The sequence below is a fragment of the Taeniopygia guttata genome, chromosome 5 (genome assembly GCF_048771995.1).
Source record: "Taeniopygia guttata chromosome 5, bTaeGut7.mat, whole genome shotgun sequence".
Lineage (NCBI taxonomy): Eukaryota > Metazoa > Chordata > Aves > Passeriformes > Estrildidae > Taeniopygia > Taeniopygia guttata.
This window is the reverse complement of record NC_133030.1, coordinates 26,348,493-26,372,543: the sequence shown is the minus strand read 5'-3', so window position 1 is coordinate 26,372,543 and position 24,051 is coordinate 26,348,493. Positions and strand designations below refer to the sequence as shown.

Sequence of the window (24,051 nt, the reverse complement as noted above, 5' to 3'; positions counted from 1 at the left end):
TTTTTTGTATCAAAAACAACAGCAGATCAGCAGCAATATAATAAAATAAAATTGTATTTACTTGGGAGATTTGAGGGAAGGGGCAAGAAGGGGGTTGAGAACAGCAAGAGTCCCCACCCCCCTTTAGCAACGAAGACACCAAAAGGGAGCGTTCTCAAGCCCCAGCTGACCTGCTCCGCTCCACGCCTGGTTTCCCTGCTGCAAGGAACATCAAATTTGCCAGGGGGGCTGCAGGGGGGACAGGGCCCTTTTCTTCTGGAGGATGTTGGAACTGTAATTACAGAGAGGCAGTTTCCGGAGGGAAATTAACATGGATCTCAACTCATGTTCCCTGTATTTTTCATCTGCAGACCTGTGGCCTTTACTCAACTTTCTCATTCAACAGGGAATGTGTCAAAAGAGACTGAAAGAGGCTGCAAGCACAGCATTATGAGAGACCTGGACCTTCTCTTCCTGCAGGAGCAGAAAGAGAAAGGAACTGCTATGGGACAATCCAAGTAAAAATTCTGTATTATATACAAATATATTCCTCAACAGAGGAGGAAATAAGTAGTGTAATTGAATGGTCCATGAGGAACAGGTTAACCAGAGGAAGCAGTAAACACCATAGTAGGATACACACCCCCAACAACAGTTCTCCCTCCACTGAAAGGAAATGAGGGGCCAAGGCCTGGAAGATTTTAGTGAATTTAGTTTCACAGGTGTGAATTTAAAAGGGCTAGTTCCTGGCACACAGAACTGAGCAACAGTCTGGCAAAGACAGTATCTTATGCAGCATGCTTCAGAAGAAAAATCCAGCTGTTATTGATTACACAGAACATTTAAAATCCATTATAAAGAAGTTAGAAAAAGCTTCAATGAAATCTCAGAATTAAATCTGCCTGTAGAGCTTCTGCACTTCTATGGCACCACACAATTTCCGCATTATTTGCAACACAAACTCCTGAACTCAATGCACAATTATTATATGGTATTCATCATCAGAACAGTCAAGCAATCCATAAACACTGATTCACCTTCACATCTTATTTCTTTAAATGGTATCATCAGCTGTTTTCTAGATCTCTGACAGAAACCCATGACAGACATCCAAGTGTCCAACTTGTTTCCAACTGTCCAACTTGAAAAGCCAAAGAATAGTTTGCACAAGGGTTGAATGTTTGTAAAAGACTACAGAAGTAAAGGGGAGTAATGCAGGTGATATGAAGGTACAACACAGTGCCAAACAGGTCAGCCTCAGGTCTCTCAAACTAGCAAGTCTTCTTTTCCTAAGAAAAAGGATGGGCTACAAAAAGAACGTGAAAGACAAAAGTTGCTTTGTGGGTGAGCCACTATAGTGGGACTTGGGAGTAAAAAGTATAGACTAGATGAGCTTGGGAGATAAGGTACAGGGATGAGCTAGATGGAGGAAAAGAGAGCACAAGGCAGAGTGTCCCATCTCACACCCACTACCCAGAACCCTCCTTCCACCTGTCCACATTCCCTCATTTCTTTCGGTCTCTTAACATGCTTCCCTACTTTTATAATCTTCAACTCTCTTTTGCTACTCCTTCCTCCAAAACTTTACTCTTTTTCCCCCCCCTTTGAAAAATGCCCATAAATTCAAACTCGGTCCAAATCAGACACTAGCACAGTCACTTTTCTCTCTATTCTCACTGAGTACCCAGGTGCATGCTGATGGCAAAAGAATAGCTCTTTTCCATCTGGATCACTTAGTTGCCAAAAAAGTTAACCCTTTAAAATTACCTGAAATAATTTGACCAGGCAGACAAGTTGTATTATTTGGTATTTCACAACACACAGCTGCACTTGTTTTACACATATCCCTTGTGGGATGACAAACCCAGCTCTCCATGCTATTTCTTGCATTGCAATACAATCTTCAATACTGCTCTGTGGCACACAGAAATAGCCTCCTGCAGCTGCCTTCTCCTCCTCCTCCTCATGGCCTGTAGGTCAGCAAAGAAGCCCTCAGCCCACAGGGCAGCCTCTCAGAAGGCATTCTCTGGCCCGGAGCTCCTCTGGAGCCCCTCACAGGGGGCAAAACCTGGAGCAGAGCTCCTGGGCAACTCCAGTCTGTGTGACTGGATAGTCAACGTCCACCACAGTGAACATCAAAGAGGCTTTTGCTGGCAGGGTTTTTAACTCCTACTCAGCACACAAAAATACTAATTGAAAGTTTTTAAAATATTAGAAATATTTGAATATTTGCAAAGAATTTACAACTCCACTGTTCATGGGTGAATTTCAGAAATCAAAGAATCCTTAAGCTTCTTCTGGTTTTGGATTGGGTTTTTTCCTTTCCTTTTATTTCTAGAGTATGAGAGGCTCTCTGACATTCTCCTTTAACTCCTCTAACTTTTCTGCACTTTGGCAAGGTTTTAAACATGGAGGGAGAAAGCACTCTCCATCCCTATTCTCCAAACTCACCAAATAATTTCTAACTTAAGTTACACAAACAGTTTTAAGCAGAAACTCTTCTCTCTCTCCTTCAAGTTTCAGCCTGGAAAGTTAGAAATTGGTGACATTTTAATCAACTTCAAGAGAGAATCAGGCAAGGATTGGAGTAGGCTTGGCCTCTAATGTACTAGCTGCTTTCCTACATATCATCCCCCTTCTGCTCCAGAAGTATCAGAAACTTTCTTTGTAATAACCAATTCATTAACACAGTCAAGCTGAAATCAAAGGAACTGTTCTCAACTTCTGCTTAATTTAAACACTTAGGCTTCTATTTTAGTTCTCAGGACAAACTGCTCCCAAAATCTTATTTGTTTTCCTAGCCACATTGGTTGGTCTAACTAAAGTGGTTCCCTTTTCCTACAAACATTGCCTCACTAACAGTTGCAATGTTCTGTGGATAGAAGGCTTCTACAAATACATCATCAGTAATAGAAAAAAAAGGGGCAGTCACCAGATGCTAGTGAGGGTAAAGGTGCTTGAACACCTACATAAGGACATATGTTATTCCACATTCTTTTTACTCAGATCTATAGCCAGCATATTAGGAATTTCCTCCTACAAATAAGGACTCATATTCTGTGCTCATCCCCAGATGAAAGGCAAGGATATCCCTTATTTGAAAGCACTGGTTATATCCATGCTAAGAACTTTATTCTCAGCTTTATTACTGCACAGTAGTCTCGCTCATCCTGCATACTGCCTTGGACAGAGAGTCCAAGAAGCTCAGTCTCCATATATGCAGCCCCTAGTTATGCTCAGTGTGAAGCATCTGTGAAACCATGACCTTAGAGGAAAAGTATTCCCTGTCCTGGGAGAACACTGGCACAGGTAAGCATCTCCTGCCCAAATTTAATTTCTGACATAACACACCTGCAACAAGGATTATGCTTCTGGTATTAACACAAACATCAGGTCTAAGATGACATTTGAACCTTTAATACATTGGCAACACAGCTTAACTAATGTAAGAATTTAACTCCCAACTGTAGAAACGCCAAGCTTGCTGCCAGCCCTGCAGAGGTGGAAAGCAATGTTTAAAGGAGTTGTCCTGGCTAATTTTTCCTCATAATGCAACAGAGAAGTGAGCTCACATGATCTCTTCTTGACCCAATCAAGCATATTCATGCTGCTTAGGTATCTCCACTGCAGCTTTAGAAACAGGAGACAAAATCAGCACATCAATATGAGCCTACCTGTCTATCCCAGGGCTATAGCAGTGGGTTCAAGCAATATCCAAGGCCAAAACCTATCAGGCAGTGAAGGTGAAATAATTTGCTTTAAAGGGACATCACTTCTCTGATTTCTTCCAGTCTTGAGCTGCGACCCAGATCAAATAAACTAGAAATTGAGAGATAAATCACAGGTAAAGAGAGAATAGGAAATGGAAATCAAGCATAAACCCTACAGAACAGCTAAGCAGAAATAAGCTAGACATAACTTAACACAAAAAAAGCTGTACTTTCAGTCTACACCAACACTTTGGATTAAACTACACAGAAAGGGCTTGTCAGCTATGCTTCCTTCTTAAAGGAAAACAAAAAAATAGCCTGGCAGAGCTGAAACCACTACACGCTGTCTGCCTTAATCTCCCTTCTCCTTCAGATCCAACACTGATGCCCCCCAAACCCTCTCTAGCTTTAGCATGGATGCTGACAAAGATTCCTTTTAGACGTCTGGACCACAGAAGCCAAAGATAAATCCGTCCACCCGTATGTATTTTTGTCCCCTTTGCATATACAAAATTTCTTTTACCGTCCTACCTCTCAAACCCATCTCACCCTCCTTCCCTCAAAAGCGATTAAGGAAAAGCTGTAGAAATATTTGCCCAAAGCTGGAGCCTGTTGCTGGGCCCAGCTGTATTGTTGGTAGGAATACACACAGCAAACTTTCACTGTGAGGAGCCCTGCGGGACTCCAGGCACTTCAGGGAGGCTTTGTGAGCCCAGCTCTGCATGCACTAGCCTGGCTATTGTGAAAGGGAAACAGAAAAAAGTGTTACAAATCCCAGTGCTCTCCCACTCTCGTCTCCCCCCACCTCCCCATGTGCCCCCCATGCACCAGCCGCCACCTTCCCCAAGACAAATCGAGAGGGGAGGGGGCCACTGATGAAGAGACTGAAAAGGTTTCCTCAGTTAGATTTAAGGCAACAAGTCAGGGCTGCAAGGAGTCCTTTATCCACCAGGGAAGCCTCCCACTGCTCCAGAGCTGGGCCGAGCGGGATCCTGGGGCCAGCTTTCTGAAGGCTGCCATTGATTTGTCACTGATGATAAGTGAGGCCAGAGTCGTTCCCACCATCGCCTGCAGAGGGGACGACTCCCACAACAGCCGGCAGGGGAGAGGGGCGGCAAATGAGGAAATGCAGAACCCAATGGTTGAAAAAATCCCAAATGGCTATTTTTCCTCTAACGAGCTGCAACAAAAAGGAGCAACCGTGCTGAGACCGAGGCGGGGGACAAGAGACAACAGTGCACAGGGGCAGTGCGGTCACTCATCAGTGGACAAACCTTCCCCACGCAGAAAGAGCAGGGGGGATTTCTTCAGCTTCAGCCTCCTAAGGGCCTCACAGTGCCAACTCGGTCAAACAATATTCCTTCAAAACCTCTCCAGCTGCTCCCTTGCCAATTGCTTTTAAACTGGTTCTATTTACATAGAGACACTCTTCTCTCAAGCACATGCTGCTGCAAACTCGTTCTTCTGCTTTTTGGGAGGGGAAATCTTTTCTCACAGTACTAAATAAATGAGAGAGGCTAATGAAGCACCATGTCTAAAAGGTGAATTCCCAAAGCAACAGGAGATCTTAAAGGAGCACCAGAGCTCCCCCAGGGAACATACAAATAGAGCAGCAGCTGCCTGGGCAAGACCAGATGCAGATGGGTGAACTAAAAGCAAGACAAAAGGTGGAGGGGGAGGAAGGCTAAAAGAAAAACAAGAACAAAATCAGCAAAAGAAGTAATGATCCTTGGCCTTTCTGATGTAACTAGTTAGGAAAACCATCAGAACTGGTTCAACTTGCATTACAAAATGTCTCTTTTGTGCTCCAAGACATCGAGGATGTTTACGAGTAAATAGGACACCTTTCCTTCCTTTCCCTGTCCTCAGCAAAAGCCCTCAGCTATCTTCTGCCCTGGCCAGGCTGAGGCACACAGGCCTTGTAACACGGCCTGAAGAGCAAGAAGCACATCTCCAGAGGGAAAAGAGAGTCACGCCTGCAGCTTCCTTCCACTTCAATCAGACTAGACCCAGCAATCCAGAGGATCTTATCTGGCAATACATCACCTCAGGACACTTGTGCACAGTTCCTAAAGCTCCAGCTTATAACCCAGCTCGCTAATATAAATGAAAGTTGCCAGGCTGTAAACTGTGACATTCAGCAATATTTTACCTCATATTCAGCCACTCAGAGGCACAGGGCAGATTACTAGGCATAGTAATTATTTCAGATATTCTACTTAGAATTTCTTGGTATACAAGAAAGCACAGCCTCCGTGGACCCTTAAGCTGGGGATGAGCACAATATCAGAACCTTAACTGACAACAACCAGTCCAAAAACTTCACGAGTTTAAGCATTAAAAAAAAAAAAAAAAGAAAAATCAAAAACCTCATTCATATTTGGGAAATAGCCAGCAACCAGTTAGCTCAAAACACAGGTTTAACATACTTCTTTCCAGAAATATTACACTCTAACCAAGCAGCCACATCCTCAACTAAATAAAGCTTTTGAGTCCTGAATTGCAACCCAATTAAAGCCCATTAAAGACCTTTGTCTCCTAATGAGAGAGGACTAAACATCTCCTGGCTTGATGAACTAACCACTCAGACCATTGCCACTGCTTGGGGATCTGGAAATAGGTTTATGTCCAGTAAGACCCCAACTTGCACACATGAATAATCTCAACAGCTACATGAGAAACAGGATTCACAAAGCCAGTTTCAGATGGTGTAATCTCTTAACAGACAATTTTGATGCATCTGTTGCCAAATGGAGGGAGGGGATTCTTTCATGTCTAACAAAATGCAAACTCATGAGGAGTCTTCACCCACAGCCAAGTTGCTCCTGCGATCCCTTCCTTTTACTGTGCTGCCTGTTTCCATGAAACTTCTACTCTCTGGGACCAGTTTTTTTGGGTGAGAAGATATGCACGCATATTGAAATAACCACTGCTTCCATACAAAAGCAGGCTAAAGATGCCTGTGGATTTTTCTCATGAGAATAGTCTGTATTAACAATATTATTAAGAAGTGCTTCTGATACTACTTCCTGGACCAAGTTCCAAGGTTTGAAGTGCCTATCCAAATAAAAGATTCCTCATAAAGCTCAGAGACCTTTTACGCAGACACATCATTCAGCCCTGGAAGAAGAATTTTTCCTACTTGAAAAGCTTTTAAACTCTTCTGTGTCCCCCATGCAAGCATACTTGCTTTTGCTAGAACCATGAACTCAGGGCTAAAATGCATGAATAGACAGTGTGATGTCTCCTGTCTTACAGATGCACTTACCACAATGACTCAAGAGCAATTTTCTTTCTGTTATTCCACCATACTTTGGGGAGTAGGGTACAACAGACAAATTAAGTTGAATCAGGCTTTTGAGCCAATTTGCGGGCATTGCAATATAATATTATTCAGCCAAATATAGAGTACTTCCTCTGATCAAAGAGCAACCCAAGCCCATCAGTGCTATAAATGCTACCTAAAATGACTGGATAACAGTAGAGAACAGACAGAACACAGGGCTAGTTGTCTACTTGTAGCAGAATTTTACCTCCAGTAATTACAGTCTACCTTGAGAAGTTCCTGGGAGTTTTTTCAGTTGAATACAGACTTTTTTTCCTCTCTTTCCACTCCTAAGTGGAGGAGTTATTCTTTTCAATAGCTGTGCAGTAAAGTTACCTTTTTTCAGTCAGGAAGAAAAAAAGAAATAAGTATTTGGGGGGAGGGGGGGGAAGAGGGGGGGGAAGGCCTTAGTGGGCAGTTTGTATCTTGACTAAATTTGCTGAATTTTTCTGTACCTTAGGCTACCATTCTCAGACATGGTAAGAACATAGTATTTATTCCAATGGATCATTCTCTAAGTAGGAGCATCTGGTACATTTGGACCTTCAGCCAACAAGCCTTGCTTAGTCAAGATCAGGTCAGCTTAAGTCACAGTACCCAATTAAGCTACACAGCATTATAGTCATGACAGCATCCATCTCAGCTCCAGAGGCTGAGCTCAGTTAGCTTTCCCATCTCCTGGCCCTTTATTCTGAGGCTGAATGTGGTTCACTAAGTCCAGATTCTGAGAAGCTTGCTTAGAGTTTCATTACCCTCCCTTCATTTATTTATTGTATGTTATCAAATGTTCAGTTTGATAATGTAGAATTACAAATAGCAACTGCATTTGGGAAATCATTCCCATACCCCACCTTAAAACTACGCAAACACTTTGCAAACTGAATACATACATGATGATTTAGGTATCAGAGCCTCAGAAGAAGATGTCTGTTTCCCATCGGGAAGATAAAATTTTCTGCCCTTCATGCTATAATCTATTTTCTTGATTTCTTTCCAGGTATCCCTCTGAAACAAACCTTCTCCTGTGCACAATAAGCAAGGGACAGAAAGCAGTCTTGATTTAACTATATTTAAGTGATAATACAAGTCTCAGGTTCTCCAGAAACACAACGATGTTTGCTCAAAATGAGAAAGAAGCCTCAGGATGGTGATTTTATATCTATCAGTTGTCCCACCCTAAAGAGCTCTTCTCTTACTGCCAGTCCTACAACCCCCATAAACTGGCATAGCTTTGTGCAGTCTGATAAAAAAATGGATGAGCAAAAGCTATGCAGTGGGCAATGAGCTTCAAAAAGATGCAAACTTGAAGGATCTTCCAACTCCTCCTCACCCAGGCCAGTTTGATTCATTCTGTTCCTTCACTGCTTGCAGAACCATGGCCTCAGAAGCAAGCTGACAGAAGTAGTTGGGGTCATTTCCTGTTTAAGGCTTTAAAAATGTATTTACTACAGTGGGTCATGCGTGATTTTCTTCTTACAGTCTGCTTACCACGTGTTTGTACATTTGGAAGTAGGATAGGCATGCTGCTGTGCTGAAAATTCTTAGGAAAAGGCATAAACATGGGAATTAGATCATTCTACACTTGAGTAAGTAAATGCTTAAAAATGTAACATTCTAATCTGGGAAAAAAACACTGACTTTAGTGTGCAGAAAAAAAAAACCAGCTATTAAGCAATCAGTCACCATTGTTAACTTCTTTACCCTCAAAAGAAAAAAGTCTGTAGACTCCAAAATAAAGTTGCCAACTATCCTGAGAGAAAAGTGAAAAAATCCCAGACTTAGCCATTAGCACACCTGGCCCAACAACCGTAGAGAATCTTTATGTAACAACTTGCAAAGACAGCACTCCCAACCCAAGTTCTGTACAGCTGATCTCCAGGGGGTACAGGGAAGAACACTTGAGCTATTGGGTAAATACAGCCACTGCAGCCAATTATGTATTTACTGAATTCTACCCAGCAATCTAGCTTGCTGCTACAAAGCAGCAAAAAGGAACACTTAATAATTATTAGGTAAAGCCGGCAACAGCTAAATTATCCCAAGCCAGGAATCCAGGGTTAAAATTTGGATTTCTAACCAAGTCCAAGTTAAGCTTCTATTCTCAAATATCTTGACCATTGTGCTTACATGGTTAAATACCATTTTGTGATCCATCCTAGGAGATGCTACAGTCAGGATAACGGAAAGGGTGGAAGAATCACAGAGACAGAACAAATCTTTGCGAGCTGGGTTTAGATATGATGCTCCTCATTAGACTAGTGCCAAATGTATGTTGAATATGCTGTCAGATAATAGGAACATGCACTATCCAGGGCAAAAAGAGCAACTAAATCCTCTTAGATGGACATTACATCTGAGAATAATTTTCACTCTCCTAGTATCAGACTTCAGACACAACAAACGTGTCTAATTGTGATAATCTTGCGTGCATTGTATCAGAGGGACAAAAAGAACAATTGGAGAAAGGCAGCTTCAACAGAAAGGCAGGAAGAAGCATCACCATACAAACTAAAAGGCAAAGCTTAAGTGGAGCCTCTATTTACTACATTAATCAGTACTTCATTGTGGGATTTTTTTCCTCATTATTTCATACATCCGTCAATTTACTACATGTAGATATTATTAATTCTTCAGAGTAGGGATTGTCCTTATTGTATGCACATGCTGCATGTAACACTGTGAAGCTCTGATTTCCAACAGAGTGACTCTTTACGTGATCCAATTGACAACTCATGTGTAAGATTCATTCTATGTACATCTTTTCCTTCAGCCTGCCACATATTCATTCAGGGAGGACAGGAATGGCCATTTAGACAGCTTATGCTTTCCCACAACTAGCTCTGTCTTCCTGTGACTAACCAGACAAGTCGCATCACCACTGCCACTTCCACATCAGCTTGGGAGGAGAGTGGATTGTGCCTCCTTTTGTGTGCATGCTCAGGCCAGGCCTGTTAAACCACATCATCACACTACATCAGCAGAGTGGTGGGGAGAGCAAGCAAAACTCTAATCCAGAGTCTGCAAGTAGGGGTGAAAAACCAACTCTCTGCTAGACATCAGTCATTTAAAAGGCAAGATTAAGGAAGAAGAATCCAGGCCCCAGTAAGGTGATAAAGCTTTTCATATTCAGATCCGGCAACAACTCACAACTTAAGTCTGTGGTAGCCCAACTAAAACAAGATAGTAGGTCTTCTCTTGCAACCCTAATGAAGAGAAGTTTCCTCCACAAAGGGCATCACCAGTTAATGTACTGCACCAGTTGCAACATCTATGGTTTGAACTTTCACCACGCTTGGATGCTAATACAGCATTAAGACTGTCATACAAGTAACAATAGAATAAAGAGGCCTATGCTTATGTGAGCCACAGAAATGAAATCTTGGGCTTGAATTCTCATCTCTCCTTGTTTCTAGGGAAAGCCTTTCCAAATTACTATCAAGGCAAAGCGAAGAAGAAACAAGTCCGTGCCAAAAAAATGGTTGGTCTTGTCTCCCTCTGTCCTTCCATCAGGTCTATACTGATGTGCTCACTGTAGACCAACTCACTTCAGTTTGCCAATACCACACAACCTGTGGTTTCACCATTCTGCAGGCCAGTTCTGTAACAAACCAACTGCCAGTTCTGTAACAAACTGATTCATCCAGCAGATATCTACACAGACCTTTCAAAGGGACAAGGGAGTGAGACTGCTCTCTGAGACAACCCACAGTTACACCAGACTAGGCGAAACAAGAAACCACACCCCTGGGCCAAGAAGCCCAGCAGCTGGAGGCCAAGCCACATAGACTGTAGGCAGAGAAGAACAACCCTCAGCAGTGACAACATCCTAGTGTCCCTGCCAAAAAAAATTCTCTCAGAGAAATCAAGTTTTACTAAAAGAAAAGGGATCAGGAGCAAAAACTCCTTGAATTCTGCTATTCCAAAACATGGGCTATATATTACCATAAAACTGTACTTTGATGACAATATTTCCCATAAAGCAAGGTTATACTAAACCCTTCTCTGAATCAGTAACATGCCCCTGTAAGAAATGCCCTTTGGAGCTGCATTCTTAGTGCCATCTGAAACAAGCTGCCACCTGTGTCCAGGCAAACCAGCCCTCCACGATCCAGCCCCCTGTTTAATTGTTTTAAGCCGTGTGTTTAATTTACCAAGTTTAAACAGGAGGAGAAGACTAAATTGATATGAAGGAACAGAGGACTGGCAAAATGCAATTCATGATCCATAAGGCAGCTCTTCTAGGATCCTTGCAAAAGACATGGATCTGGAGAAAGGCAAGTGGGTGATAATTGGGACAGCTGGAACACTGTTTATTTCCTGCTAGCAAAGACAGCAGTTCAGGCCTCCAAGGATAAATCAAATTTCTTAACCATATGGAAGACATTTCATTTCCAAACATCATCCATACAACAATGGACCACAGAAAGAAAGGAGCCAATTCACAACAGCAACAAGAAAACAAAATTACTAGAGATTTTCGAGATGAGTTCTCATCAAAATCTGCACTTGCAAAGAGCCTCATGTTACATCAGAACTTGCACCACATCCCACCACAATCAATTCAAAGACACTTATTGGCAAAACAAGCTCTGCACGTGCTACCCACATGTAAAAAGCAGCATGCTTGAGTTTCTTCCAGAATTGGATTGAACATATGAAGGGCCTGTCTCCACAGAGGTTTTAAGAAAAAGGAATACATGGCATTAAGTCCACGGACAGAAATGAAAATGTTCCAAAGTACATTTTATTTCTAGTAAGACAACTGTTCCTTACTCTAATATATTAATCTTTTACTCATAAGATTATAAAGTTTTCTTCTCGGCCTCTCCTTTTACTTCTCATTCCAACATTTACTGTTTACGGTATTCTCCCAATCCTCCCAAATTGCACATGCCAGCTCAGTATTTGGTAAAATTCTGACTTGATTTTGCACATTTCACTTGGCACTAGGTGCCAACTAAATAACTTTGCATAATAACTCATGGCAGTTTAGTTGGCTAACAGGTTTGGACTTCTTTTTTCTGCTATAGAAACTTGTGTTCTGGTGTAGATTCTGACTAGTTTCTCATGCGAATTTTAGATTAAATTATTTGCTTTCCAAGCCTCAAAAGGAGTGTCAAACCCCAGAAACAATGTTTTCATAGGCATGGATAGCATTTTCATTTTGTTTCAGTCTATGGCTCTCTTGTGCTTTTAGGTGGAGACAATTTTTGCTGCTTTGGATAAGACTGCATAAAAAGAATTGGTTTTGCTGCTGCTAGGATCAGCAATGGAAATCCTCCCAGTCCTACTCTGTAGCAATCATTACATTGATCTCTAGATCTAGTAATTTCATGTCTTTGCACAACTGAAAATAAAAAATTGATTTCCCTTTGGTTACAATGGAAGAACATACAGAGCTCTGGAACTCATTCTTGTGGGAGTCAAATATTTAATTTACTCTTGATTAGTATAGGAGGAAAATCTCAGCAGTGTATTCAGGTCTAATGGTTTGAACAATTCAAACATGTCCTACTTGCTAGGGCCACTTACACAGCCAGAACAGCCACACAGAGTCTTAAGAATGCAAACGTTCCTGAGGCTCATTAGGGTGGGGCTGTAGAGGGTCTGTGCTGTCTACCCACCTTAGCTCAGTCCCATCCCACAACAGATAATATTCTCCTTATGGAATTAGTGCCACTCTGCTCCTGTGAGCCACTCCCCTCCTGCTTGTCTATAAAGGGCATGGAGCAATAAAGCACATACGTTAGAGACTTTGGTATGCAGCCTGCACAGGCAGAAGAGCAGGCTCCTTGGGCTACCTGGTCTTCTAGGGTGTATCCAATGGCCTCTTGTCCTCACAACACTTCAAGAAGCACTTTTACCATGGCCACCACATTTCATTTAAGATTTTGACACAGGATGCAAAGCATGTTGTTACAATGCTGTTCAAGAAAAAACCCAAGACAGAGCCAGATAAAACTGCACGCCTTTCCCAGATAAACCTGCAGGACCAATGCACCACAGTACATTAGCCAGCTAACGTAGGTGTTTTGGCAGCTGTCCCAGTCACTTAATCGAAGCCTGAGCTCAGATGCTGTTTTGCCTGAGTGGCTAAGTCAAGATGTACATACCAAAGATGTCACCTCTGCCTCACTCCCTTCCTTGCTCAAAGGCTTCTGTTTGAGTACTGTTCATTTTTATCCTACTAATGAACTGTACATAGGTCTAATTTGCCCTGTCTCTCCTATTATTTTTATATTGTAACTGTGTTAGGCTTCACCTTGTGTACCCAATTAAGCTAAATGGGGTTTTGCCACGCATTTAAAGGAGGCAAGTGTCTGCCACCCCTTCTCTCTTGCCAGTCTGTTCTAAAGTGTCTCATCACAAAAATTGCTCATGGGTCCTTTCTCAAAAAATAATCCAAGTTTCTCATATTCTTCTATATTACCATCATCAAGTTTGCTTCTCCAGCATAAGCAAGAAAAAGTTATTACAGAGTATCACAGGAATTGTCCCCTTTTTTTTTTAACATTCCTTTTGACACCTTTCAAGCTTAAAAGCTTGCTCCCAGACTTCTAAAGACTTGTGGGTGAAGAACTAACCATAACAAGGCAATAAAAGAAGCACCAAAAAAACATTCAACATTTTCTAGGGACAACTGACTGGAAAACGTAAACCTAAGCAATCTACTTATTTTGTTCTGGTCTGGAATTTGCACCAAGAGCAACAGAAGATTACAGCTCCTCTTCTTCCAGTTCACAGAAGGCAGGTCACAAACAAGAGAAACCTCAGAGAAATAACAGGCTTCTCCTGTTAGTCAGCAAGCGGCTTCAAGCCAAAGTTTGTAGTCGAAGGTTGCAGGAGTCAGGGAACACCAAGGTTGTTCTTGCTTGAGTACTGGCAGCATAGAAATTACTCAACGTAACTGTAAAGATGCAAAGATGACAAATCTGCCCTTCTGGAGAAGTTGAAGCACAGGCAGAGAGGATCCATCTGCTTTCCAGATAAAAGAACCTTGTGCCTGGGGAAAAAAAAAATCAACAGAACAAACCAACAACAAAAACAAATCCCCTAAAACCAACAACTAACACCCAAAAGGCCTAAAGGTCTTCTGTTGCTTAAGGTAATGCTGACTGCAGGTCTGAATTCTTCCATACACTCAAAAATGCAGTGAACAAAGGCCTACAGATAGTATTGATTCATGAGCGGTGACAGTTCAAACCGTCACATGAGGTTACCACCCTTGTGGTGGAGATAAGCGCTTGGCAATCAGCTTGAGTCAACACCCTCCTGCAGCTGCTGTTCACTGATCAGGGAAGAAGTCAGATGCAGAGGCAGCCTTCCCTAAGATAGCACAGGGCCATAACCACACCAACTGGACAAATCAGACCCTCCCAGTTTCCAAGACAATGCCCAAGAAAATTCCCTTCACCACTTCATCTCTGCATTAATACAGCTCTGAGCTCAACTTGCTCTTTCCTTGTATTTAACTTAGGTCTGTTTGCAGGGCAATGACTATTGCTCTAGAAGGACTCCTGACTCAGTCTCTCAGTCCTGCATCACGCTTTCTAAGATTTAAACACTGAATATTTCTATTTGAGATCCATGACAAAAATGCAGGTAGTTCTCTAGCATTCCTATTTACCAATGACTATTCTCTCCTGTTTCTTGGCTATTAAAAGCCTCCAGAATGGCAGCCTCCAATCTAGCTCCCCTTTGCGATACCAAAGTATCTCTAGTTTTCTCTCACAGACAGACTTGTTATGTTTTATCTCATGCTAATAGGTACTATGCTGATCAAGGCCCTTTCTATAAAGGCAGCACAAATTAGTGGCATGACCTTCAACCACAAGAAGCTCAACTCAGGCTTTTCAGGAGTAGCAGGCTTCAAAAATCACAGTGAAGAGAATACAGTCTTTGAGGCCTCAAAAACCGAATTTCTTAAATTTGTCAAGCTTGAAGAAGTGGCAAAGTCTGAATAACAAAGAAAGGACATCATTAAAGCTGGCTTCCTCTTAACAAATGCAGTTTTAATTCAGAGAATTAGCCCACCTCCTGGTTCATCCTCAGAAGCTCAGAACAGAAGCAGGAAATCACAACCCCCAGACTTCTCTCCCTTTTTTTTTCCCTGCCTTCAAGTTGCAAAGAAGGGATTTGACTATTCAGCAGTCATGGAAATTCAGAACTAAAATTGGGTAGGAGCACAAGGAAAAAAAAAAGGGGAAAAAAGAGGAAAAAAAGGTGTGTCTTTATTTTATTCTAATCCTAGATCCCACGAGACAGTTTTGATACACTGAATGGCTGCACCTTAAGCAAGAACCTCTCCCAGCACTACCAGCTGTCACCAAGACAAATGAACTGACAGAGCCGGAGATTCAGGCTAAAGAAGCAGAGTGTGTATTTCCCTCTAACCTTGCATAATCCCAGAATGCTTCTTACTAGCCTTTCAGAAAAGAAGGCTGAGAACATCAGGTGTCTGTGTTTTAACTGTTCACTATAGTGACTCACTCTTTCACACAGCAATTCTTAATGGGGAAGGGGAAGAGAAGTAGACTGCTTTTCCAGGAAAGGAGTAATTTTCTGTCACCAGACTTACATTTGTTTCTATATCCAGACTTCTTACCAAACCCATAGTAATCTCCTATTCTCACATTATGCTTTTGTCCAAGCAATTATCTCCAAAGTTCTAGCTACTCACTTCAGTTCTGCCCTCCCATTTCATACACTTTTCCAGACAATACTGTCCGTCAAAATACCTTCCTGGACATCCCACTCAAAAATCCTTCTAGCTTAAGTGCTCCCAAGGCTGACAGATTCCACATTCCACCACTGCAGACAGAGGTGGTGATGGAGCTACCTCATGGGCTCACCATCTCAGTGTTCTGCTAACAGTCTCCCTTTCCACCCCTGACTCCATCGCTAGGCTCCTAATATTTCATAAAATCACTCTATTAGGTCAGGGACTCTACTGTCACGGATTCCTAGCAACTTGTCACATCCTCCTTTAAAGCATTAGTAAAATAAGTCTTTCCTTGTCTCAGCAGTTAAATTATGCTCTGTGCTCATCTTCACTTTCAAAATTTCCATCTTTTATCCTACCTAATTAACAACCCTTTCTGCCATCAGATCCCACATAATTACTCCAGTTGGATTTCCTTACACGACTCTTCTGTTCCTTTGCCAGCTCAAGTCCTTGGCTCTCATTTCCAAAATGCCTATCTTTGCTTCTGTTAATATCTATACTCCTATAGCCCTTTACCTTCTTCTCATGGTTTACTACTCTTGCATTTGCTTCCTCATCCTTATTTACATAGTTACCAGCTTTCAGTAGTCTTTGATGCCAACTCCTACCCAAAACCTCTCTCTATCCTCGTTCTAAGAAGTGATTGGAATGAAAAACTTAAAGGAAATTTAATTAGAAAGCAATACAATTTTAATATTGACCTTATCTAGCCCAGTAGAATTATCACACCCCTGATCCTAATCAGATGTCCAATTAAGACTATAAAGGCTTTGCAGCAAACGTAGCCTCTTCCTTCATGTTACACAAAGCCACAGCACCTAGACAATCCTTAAGTTAAGAAAAACACCTCAGAAAGTCAAAGAACTTGATTTTGCCAAAGGCAACACCACTCCATTGTGATTTGGAAATTACCAGAGAAGTTAAAACTTCTCACTCTCTGAAACTTCAAAATGCAAGAACGGGGTTTCCCTCAAGAGAAATAATGTCTGACCACGTCTGAGAAGAGAGGAGCTGGGTACGGAATGCACTGAAAAGATTTTTCCATGGTATCTCTAGCTCCTTCCTGCCTCAAATCTCCAAAGCCATTACTTATCCACTTCAAAACAGCAGGAGAGTCACTTCTTTTTTCCTCCTCTCTCCAGAAGGAACACAGCAGAAATAAACCTCGAGTGATAAATTATGCACCACTTTTGTGTGGCTGCCTCTTGGCCAGACGGGAAATTTTCTCCCAAAGCCTTTTGTTTCCAGCTTTGATCCCAGTGTTGGATCCGCTCTGTTCACCATGGAGGTGAAGGGAGAGCTGACACAGGCCAAGTTCAGGCTTACTGCAAGTCAGTCAGATCTTCCATTAGCCTTCTCCCCTCCCCCTTTCCAACTGGAACTCTCCTTGAGTTTGAAAAGATCCTATTAAACATTTTCCAGAGGGCATTACAGAGGATACATTATTTTGATGGATGCTGGGGCTAAAGGAGGAGGATTTCTAAGTACAGTGAAATAATGGAGTTTGCTCTAATGGGTTTAAGAGATGCCCGGGGGCACCAAGTAAGTTCCTTCTCTTCAAATCAAAAACACAGAAGACCAGAAAATGGAGCCGAACAACTGAACGCCAGGAAGCGGGGAAATCGGGCTCTATTTAACTGCTGCTCTTGGTTACAGCCAACTTCAGGCTGCTTGGAAAAACAGCACACACACATATCACTGGCACAAACTTAACAGGAGGAAACAAAGAGACAACAGGGGTCAAACTGGGGGTGGCAAGTAGGAGAAGGATGCAAGGCTGGGTCCCCACCCCCTACCAGAGAGTCGGATCAATTATCCTTGAATACTAACAAGATTTCTGATTAAAGAACTGCTGCTATGCAATAGAAACAGAAAGCTCCAGCGGCTGGGAGGGGCTACCAGGCAGTAACAAAGAGACACAGAAGACTATGCCCTGCTAGGGCACACGGAGGAAGTCACCATGCTGGTAGCCAGAAGAGTGGTCTCCCCTGCCTGGAGTCATAATAGCATCTCACTGCTGGTAGATTTAACTCCAAGAGTAAAATTCTGCCTTGACGCTACAGAACACGAGGGCTGCTTTCAGGCAAGTATGTTATCTACTGGAAGCTTTGCTGGACAACAGTTCTTTATACAACCTCATCAATACAGTACAGGAAGGTGAATTCTATTCTAACTCTTAACTCGTTCAGGGAAAAAATTCGGTGTTTTTTTACTTCTGAGTATTGCAACACCAGAAAGTTGCTATCAACATACAACAGCTTGAGAAACAAGATCTGCGCTGTCTTTGGTCATACACTTTTTGACAAAACTGCAACTGGCAGTGCAAACATTGAATATTCATCTACATTGCTGTCTGTTAATCTTAATGGTTTGTGACCTGCTGACTGGTGGCTAATGCCGGAACCTAATCACCTAAGAACCTCATGACAGACAAAGCTTCTGTTACTACTTTTCAATCCACAGGTGTGCTAACATGCTTATACCAGAATGCTTAATGTATCCCATGCCATCAGAATCGGGCTCATGATACTTCACTTCCCTTTTTTTCTTGGTCTTCTATATTAAATTACCTAATTCCCTGATATGAGGAATTTCAGTCATTCACAATTCAGCACTACAAAATTCAACAAACATTTGATGTTAATAAAGTCTTTATGAAAACTTACTTTCTTGCCTTTACACAGCGAGTCTCTTTTCATCTAGGGTCACAAGAGCTGAGGAGATCTGCTGCTCACAGAAAGACTGATTGCAGCTCAAAAGACCCCCAGAATAAATGCAAAGGGTGTACTGCTTCAGCATCTACCAGACAGTTCTGCATAAGAGACGCAAAAAAACATGTCTGGAAAGCTGAAAAACCTGAACATGAATTCACTCACAACAGGAGGGCAGTCAAATACTCCCAGGTAACAGTCCCAGAGCAACCAGATATACAGCATGAATAAGCCACAAGTCTACAGAATAACAAGGCCCCGCATCCATACGCTTACTATCTTTAGTATGGGGAAATGGAAATCTACATACAGAAGAAAGAAGAGATTCAAGGAGTATTACAATGTCCAGTTTTCACTCAGTAGAGAAAACAAAATCCCATAAAAGAGTAAAAATAGTAAGATCTAACCTAACAGCAATGGCAAAGAACCATTGGCACCACAGACACAAAAGTAAGAGCCTAACCATCAAGGACATGAGATTCATGGATGACAATTACATTTCGTGTTTACTGCCATTATTTGTGTGAAACACAAACAGCCACTAAATGCAGTATGCCATTTAAAGGAGGGGGTTTGTTGTATGCCAGAGCTCCAGCTCTGGATGTTCTATCAGGCAAAGCCAGACATCTTAAACGATGGTCAGTTTATGTCCACATATATACCATCTGACTATGTAAACCCATATAAGAAAACATAACACACAGCTAAGCCAGAAATAACAGAGGACTAGAGAAATTAAGTATCCACCTTTCTTTTACATTTATTTTAATAACACTTTATTTACCAATTCACCCTTTCCAGAGTCAGTAAAATTTCTGTGATTTTATGATCTTCTGACCATCAGCAAGAGAAATTGTTAACTATTATTAAAAAGACAAATAGTCACAAGCAGCAAAGGAATTCAATGAAGCTACAGAACATGCACTTACTATACAAACCTATTTTTAAAACCTTGACTGGTTTTTAAGATAATATCTCTTTATCAGCTTTTATAAGTGTTATGAAGCATACATTCTATTGTGTTCGAAGGTAAGTTGCATTCTAGGGCAAATGGAGTTGGCCTTGGGCAAGACAATTTCTACTTCACTTCCCACATTTACAAAACAAGGATAATATTTGCCTATTTCACAAGAGTGCATGAAGATTCAAGAGCACTATCAGACTACAGATCATTCTCATAGAATTAATGTTTTAATTATTTTTTAATGTTAATTTCACTAGTCTGGAGAGCATTTACAAGTAAAAACAAAATACAAATCACTTTGATTTTTTTTTCTAGTTAACATACAGCAAGTACTGTTTTCTGGTTTGAACTACAAACAACTGGATAATGTTTGCATCCAAGCACTTTTTCCTTCTGTAATTTCAAAGAATACAATGTAGAAAAATAACTACCAGCTTTCTGAAATCACATTTTGTGGCCCACGGGAAGAGAATATCCCTCATCAAGGTTCACAGACATTCTGGAAATGGAAACATTTTATGCAACTATGCACCTATTAATTTTCTTGCTGCATACACCCACACTCCCAAGATACAAGAAGTTTCTCTGTTGCAAACAGTGCCATATAAGCTGACTGAAAGTGCTAATTGAAGGCTTCTAGAATGAGACTATAAAAGAAAATTGCTTATATACACTAAATAAAACAATAATGTTAACTTCATACTGGAAGATTTATGCCATATGCTTTTCCACTATGTTTTAGTAGACAGAACTGTCAAAAGCAAAACAAAAAAAAAAACAAAAAAAAAACAACCCATCACTTGTCACCAATGAAGCATGTTGGGCTTCATTTTAGAAATACAGGGAATGCTACTCAGTGCCATCATCACTTTGAAAAAAAAAGTCAAGATAATTCAGGGTGATCAAGAGATCTGTGAATATCATCCAAATTGATGATTCAGCAAACCCTAGGACTCTCAGGACTCTCAGCACACCCAGGAAGGACAACATTATCAGCTCCAAGTTGACAATAAAAAATGGGTGCTTTGCACTTGGCTAATAGCTGTAGAACCAACAGCAATGCCAAGCACAGGTAGCTGAAACTGTGACTCCCACTGCAAAATATACTTCCACAGAAGTAACAAATTCAGGTTTCCAGCTATAAAACCTAGTCAAGGTGTTTCTGATATTAGCTATGCATTTTTCTGGCACAGTTCCAGAAGCCAGAACAGCGAACACATCAGCCAGACGGGTTTTGTGACATTCTGTATTTATACTAACACAGACCATCTTAACATCAGGTCCTTCTTTGCTCCAGCCACCAGCAGTGTGTGAAATGAGCATTAAATTCCCTCTTTGTACCTGTTTTTACCTGCAATGCATTTTTACAAGAGCTCAAGATACTTGCAGACCTCTTTTTTGTTAGTTTGGTATGGGGATTTTTTGGCATAGAGTTCTCCAGTTTGATCTGCCCCTATCCACTACAAAAGAGTCAAAGGTCAGTCTTGCAGACTTGTTTGCCTTATGCTCTCCTGTACTGAGGCAGAATAGTAAATGACCAAGTGTTTCTAACAACTTACCTCTTTGGCATCACAACTTCTGTGAGTGCTTTATGACAGTTAAGCTGCACACCACCCTGCAGGTACTTCTAAGGGACAACTTTTAACATTTTCTAGCTAAGTGAATGAACACTGACTCATCACAAATGTTGACATTTTCTCTGCCACCTCCATCCTGATATCTCCTCATGTTTTTTCTTATTTCAAATACGAAAAAGACTGTGAAATACAAAGTTGTGTTTCGTGTCAGGCAACCTGTGTAGTTGTGGTTATGAAATGTGTGGAACACTGCCATGGGACAGCTATAAAGATGATTTCTAATAAACAACCAAGGAAAGCATGGAAGAAGGCTTTTGAACCAATCTTTTGTTTGCAAATAACAATTATAAGTCTTAAGCTGTTCTGCAATAAGAACTTTTGAATTATAACCTTAGAATGTTGCTTAGTACTAAGGATTTTAAACTATAGCTTTAGAATGTACAAAGGATTTAAACAGAAAGGGAAGTGACCCTATTTCAAGCTCCTGGAGAAGGAAGATGGACCTCAAGATTGCTGATTAGTGACTTTGAAAGGGGAAGCTGGACATCACTACCATAGATTAATGACCCCAGAAAACAGAAGTTGGACCCCACCATATGGACACACATCCTGGGATATACACAATAGGATATAGAAACTGGAAAGGAACCGAACATCACCATCATAGATTTATGAGCCTGGGGTATAGAATTGTGATGTTAAAGGTAGAAATGGAAACTGTCGAAAGCGCAAGTAGAAACTGGGAAAAGATTATGAATATGCATGAATATGATCGATAAATACCAGCAAGCCCAACAACTGGTGTGCAGTTGGAGGGGAAAACCCCCACCGCTGTACCCAGCGCTGTCTTTGCTCATACGTTACCGTATTAATTAATAAATTGAATTGCTGCTTGATATATTGGCTGAGTCAAGCGTCATTCCTAACAAGACTGCTCAGGAATTGTGTCCTTATTGTAAAATTATGTCCTTATTTCCTCATATTTTGATGAAGGAAATAGGATATTCACTTCTGGAAGCAGCTGGCACATCCAATCATAAACTTACAGTGATCTGACAAGAGGATACAGAAGTGCACTGATGGGAAAACTACTTGAAAGAGAAACAAGCTGCCATAAAAAAAAGCATCCTAGAGACATCAAGGAACAACCACCTACCAGCAAACTTGCATTTTACAATCAGACATCCCCCACATGGCTGTTAACAGCCCAGACACATTAACTAGGAGCACCTGGGTAACAGCCAAAATAAAACACATCCAGATCTGCACCTACACTAAGATCTATCTTTTAGATCCTTCTCACTCCTAGAGGGCAGCTAAGTATCTGTGTGGCATTTGGAAACTCAAAGAGTACTTCTGGCTCCTAAAAAGCAGGCTTTCTGATACACAGAACTACAGCCCTTTCTAGTCAGTCTATCCAAGCTGGCTTAGCACATTCTTCAAAGCTGCCTGCAATTAGGTTTCTTGTTAGAAGAGAAATAATATTACGTGAAACCCAAACTCCCCATGATTGTGCCCCAGGGGCAATACTTGTAGAATGATGGAGGTCAGCAGCACTACTGCAAATGCTTCCTGCAATTTCAGAGTAGCACAGGAGAAAACGATGGGTGAAATTATACAGCAGCTGCCAGAGGAGTGAAGGGAAAGAAATGAGGTACGTATCTCCTCTCCACACCCCTCCCCCAAAAGCCTTCTAACGCTTTATAAACAATTTTGCGAAGCGTTTAGATGTTTTCTTCTCCATCGGGCGCACTTGTAAAATCAAGAACCACAGCACAAGACGAAGAAACAGCAGATGTCAGTTGACAGAGCAACCACAAAGCTGAAGTTTTCATGGCGAGACTTCATGAGACTACCTCCCGGCTCGCTAAGAGCGCCGCGAAACCCTCCCCTCATCACTATTTTTGGTACTCCTGCTCTGGCCGCGCTGTGCCAGGGCGCTGCGGGAGGACTCCCAGTCCACGCCGAAGCGAGGCAGGTAGCCCGGGGCGCCACCGCGGAGCCGGGCTGTACCTTTAAGGGGCCCGTCGCGGCGGGTGCGCGGCTGCATTCCTGCTCCGGAGCGGCGGCTGTCCCGACACGCCGGGCACGGCAGCCTGCGAGGCAACCTGCGCGCCCGCCCCGGCCCGGCCCGCCGCTCGCACCGCGGGAACAAAGCCCGCGCCCGCCGCCGCCAAACTTCCGCGGGGGGCAGCGGCCGCGTGGGCGCTCCCAGAGCGGCGCAGCTCCGCGACCCGCGCTCCGGCCTGCCGGGGCATTCCGCCGGCTCCAGCACGCCGAGACACGGCGAAAGCGAGAGCCCCGCGTCCGGGCGCGGGACGGGGCGCGGACAAAGCGCGGCGGGGCGGCGCAAGGCGGGGCTCCCCGCCCGGCGGGCGCGGGCAGGTGAGCGGCGCGGCCGGGCAGGGCTCTCCGCCCGGGCACGGATCGCCGCCGCCGAACCCGGGACGGCGGCTGGGCCCCCCGCGCTGCCGCGGGGCAGAGCGTGCCGCGGCAGCCGCTTACCTCTGGAGCGGAGCAGCGCTCCCAGCAGCACCAGCAGGAGCTGCGGAGGCGCGGGCAGGAGACAACCCCCGCCGCGCCGCCTCATGGTGGCAGCGCCCCGGCCCCGTGCCCGGGCCGCCCGCAGCGACGTCGCGGGCGCCTCCTGCGCGGAGCACCCCGGCACGACCGCCGCTCGCTCCGTCCGCAGCCGCGGCACTCCGGGGCCGGGGGCTCCCTCCTCGCTCCACCCGCCCAGGCCCGGCCCCAAAGGAGGAGCTCCGCCGGGGCAGCCCCCGCCCCGCTCCCCCCAGCGCCGAGACGCTTCGCAAACTTTCGGCGCGGCAAAGGCGGTCCCGCGGCGGAGGCTCCGCGGCGAGACACGCACCTCTCTTCCCCACCCCAAGGGGCCGTCGTCCGTCACCTCGGCGAGACCCTTGGGCTCGCCCAGAAGCCCTAGAACCCCTCAGCCCTTGCCCCCAGTACAGCTCCCTCACCGCGGGCGGGGAAGTCCTTCCTAAAGCTGCTCGGGACCGTCGGTGTCGGCTCTCCCTGTCCCAACTCCCGCAGTATCGCCAA

General features: G+C 43.2%; 1 protein-coding gene across 3 annotated transcripts in view; it reads right to left on the bottom strand.

Annotated features, from left to right (window-relative positions):
* LRP4 (LDL receptor related protein 4) overlaps positions 1-23,807 on the bottom strand; it is an 80,748-nt gene extending 56,941 nt beyond the window's left edge. For 2 of the 3 annotated variants that reach the window (XM_041716606.2, XM_041716607.2), the window contains exon 1: positions 23,497-23,715. In XM_041716606.2, coding sequence (XP_041572540.2) covers positions 23,497-23,581 — 85 coding nt within the window. In that variant the 5' untranslated portion in view covers positions 23,582-23,715. Of the gene's footprint in view, positions 1-23,496 lie in introns of all 3 variants that reach the window. The other variant, XM_041716605.2, reaches the window with a different exon arrangement.
* Between the last annotated feature and the right edge of the window lie 244 nt (positions 23,808-24,051).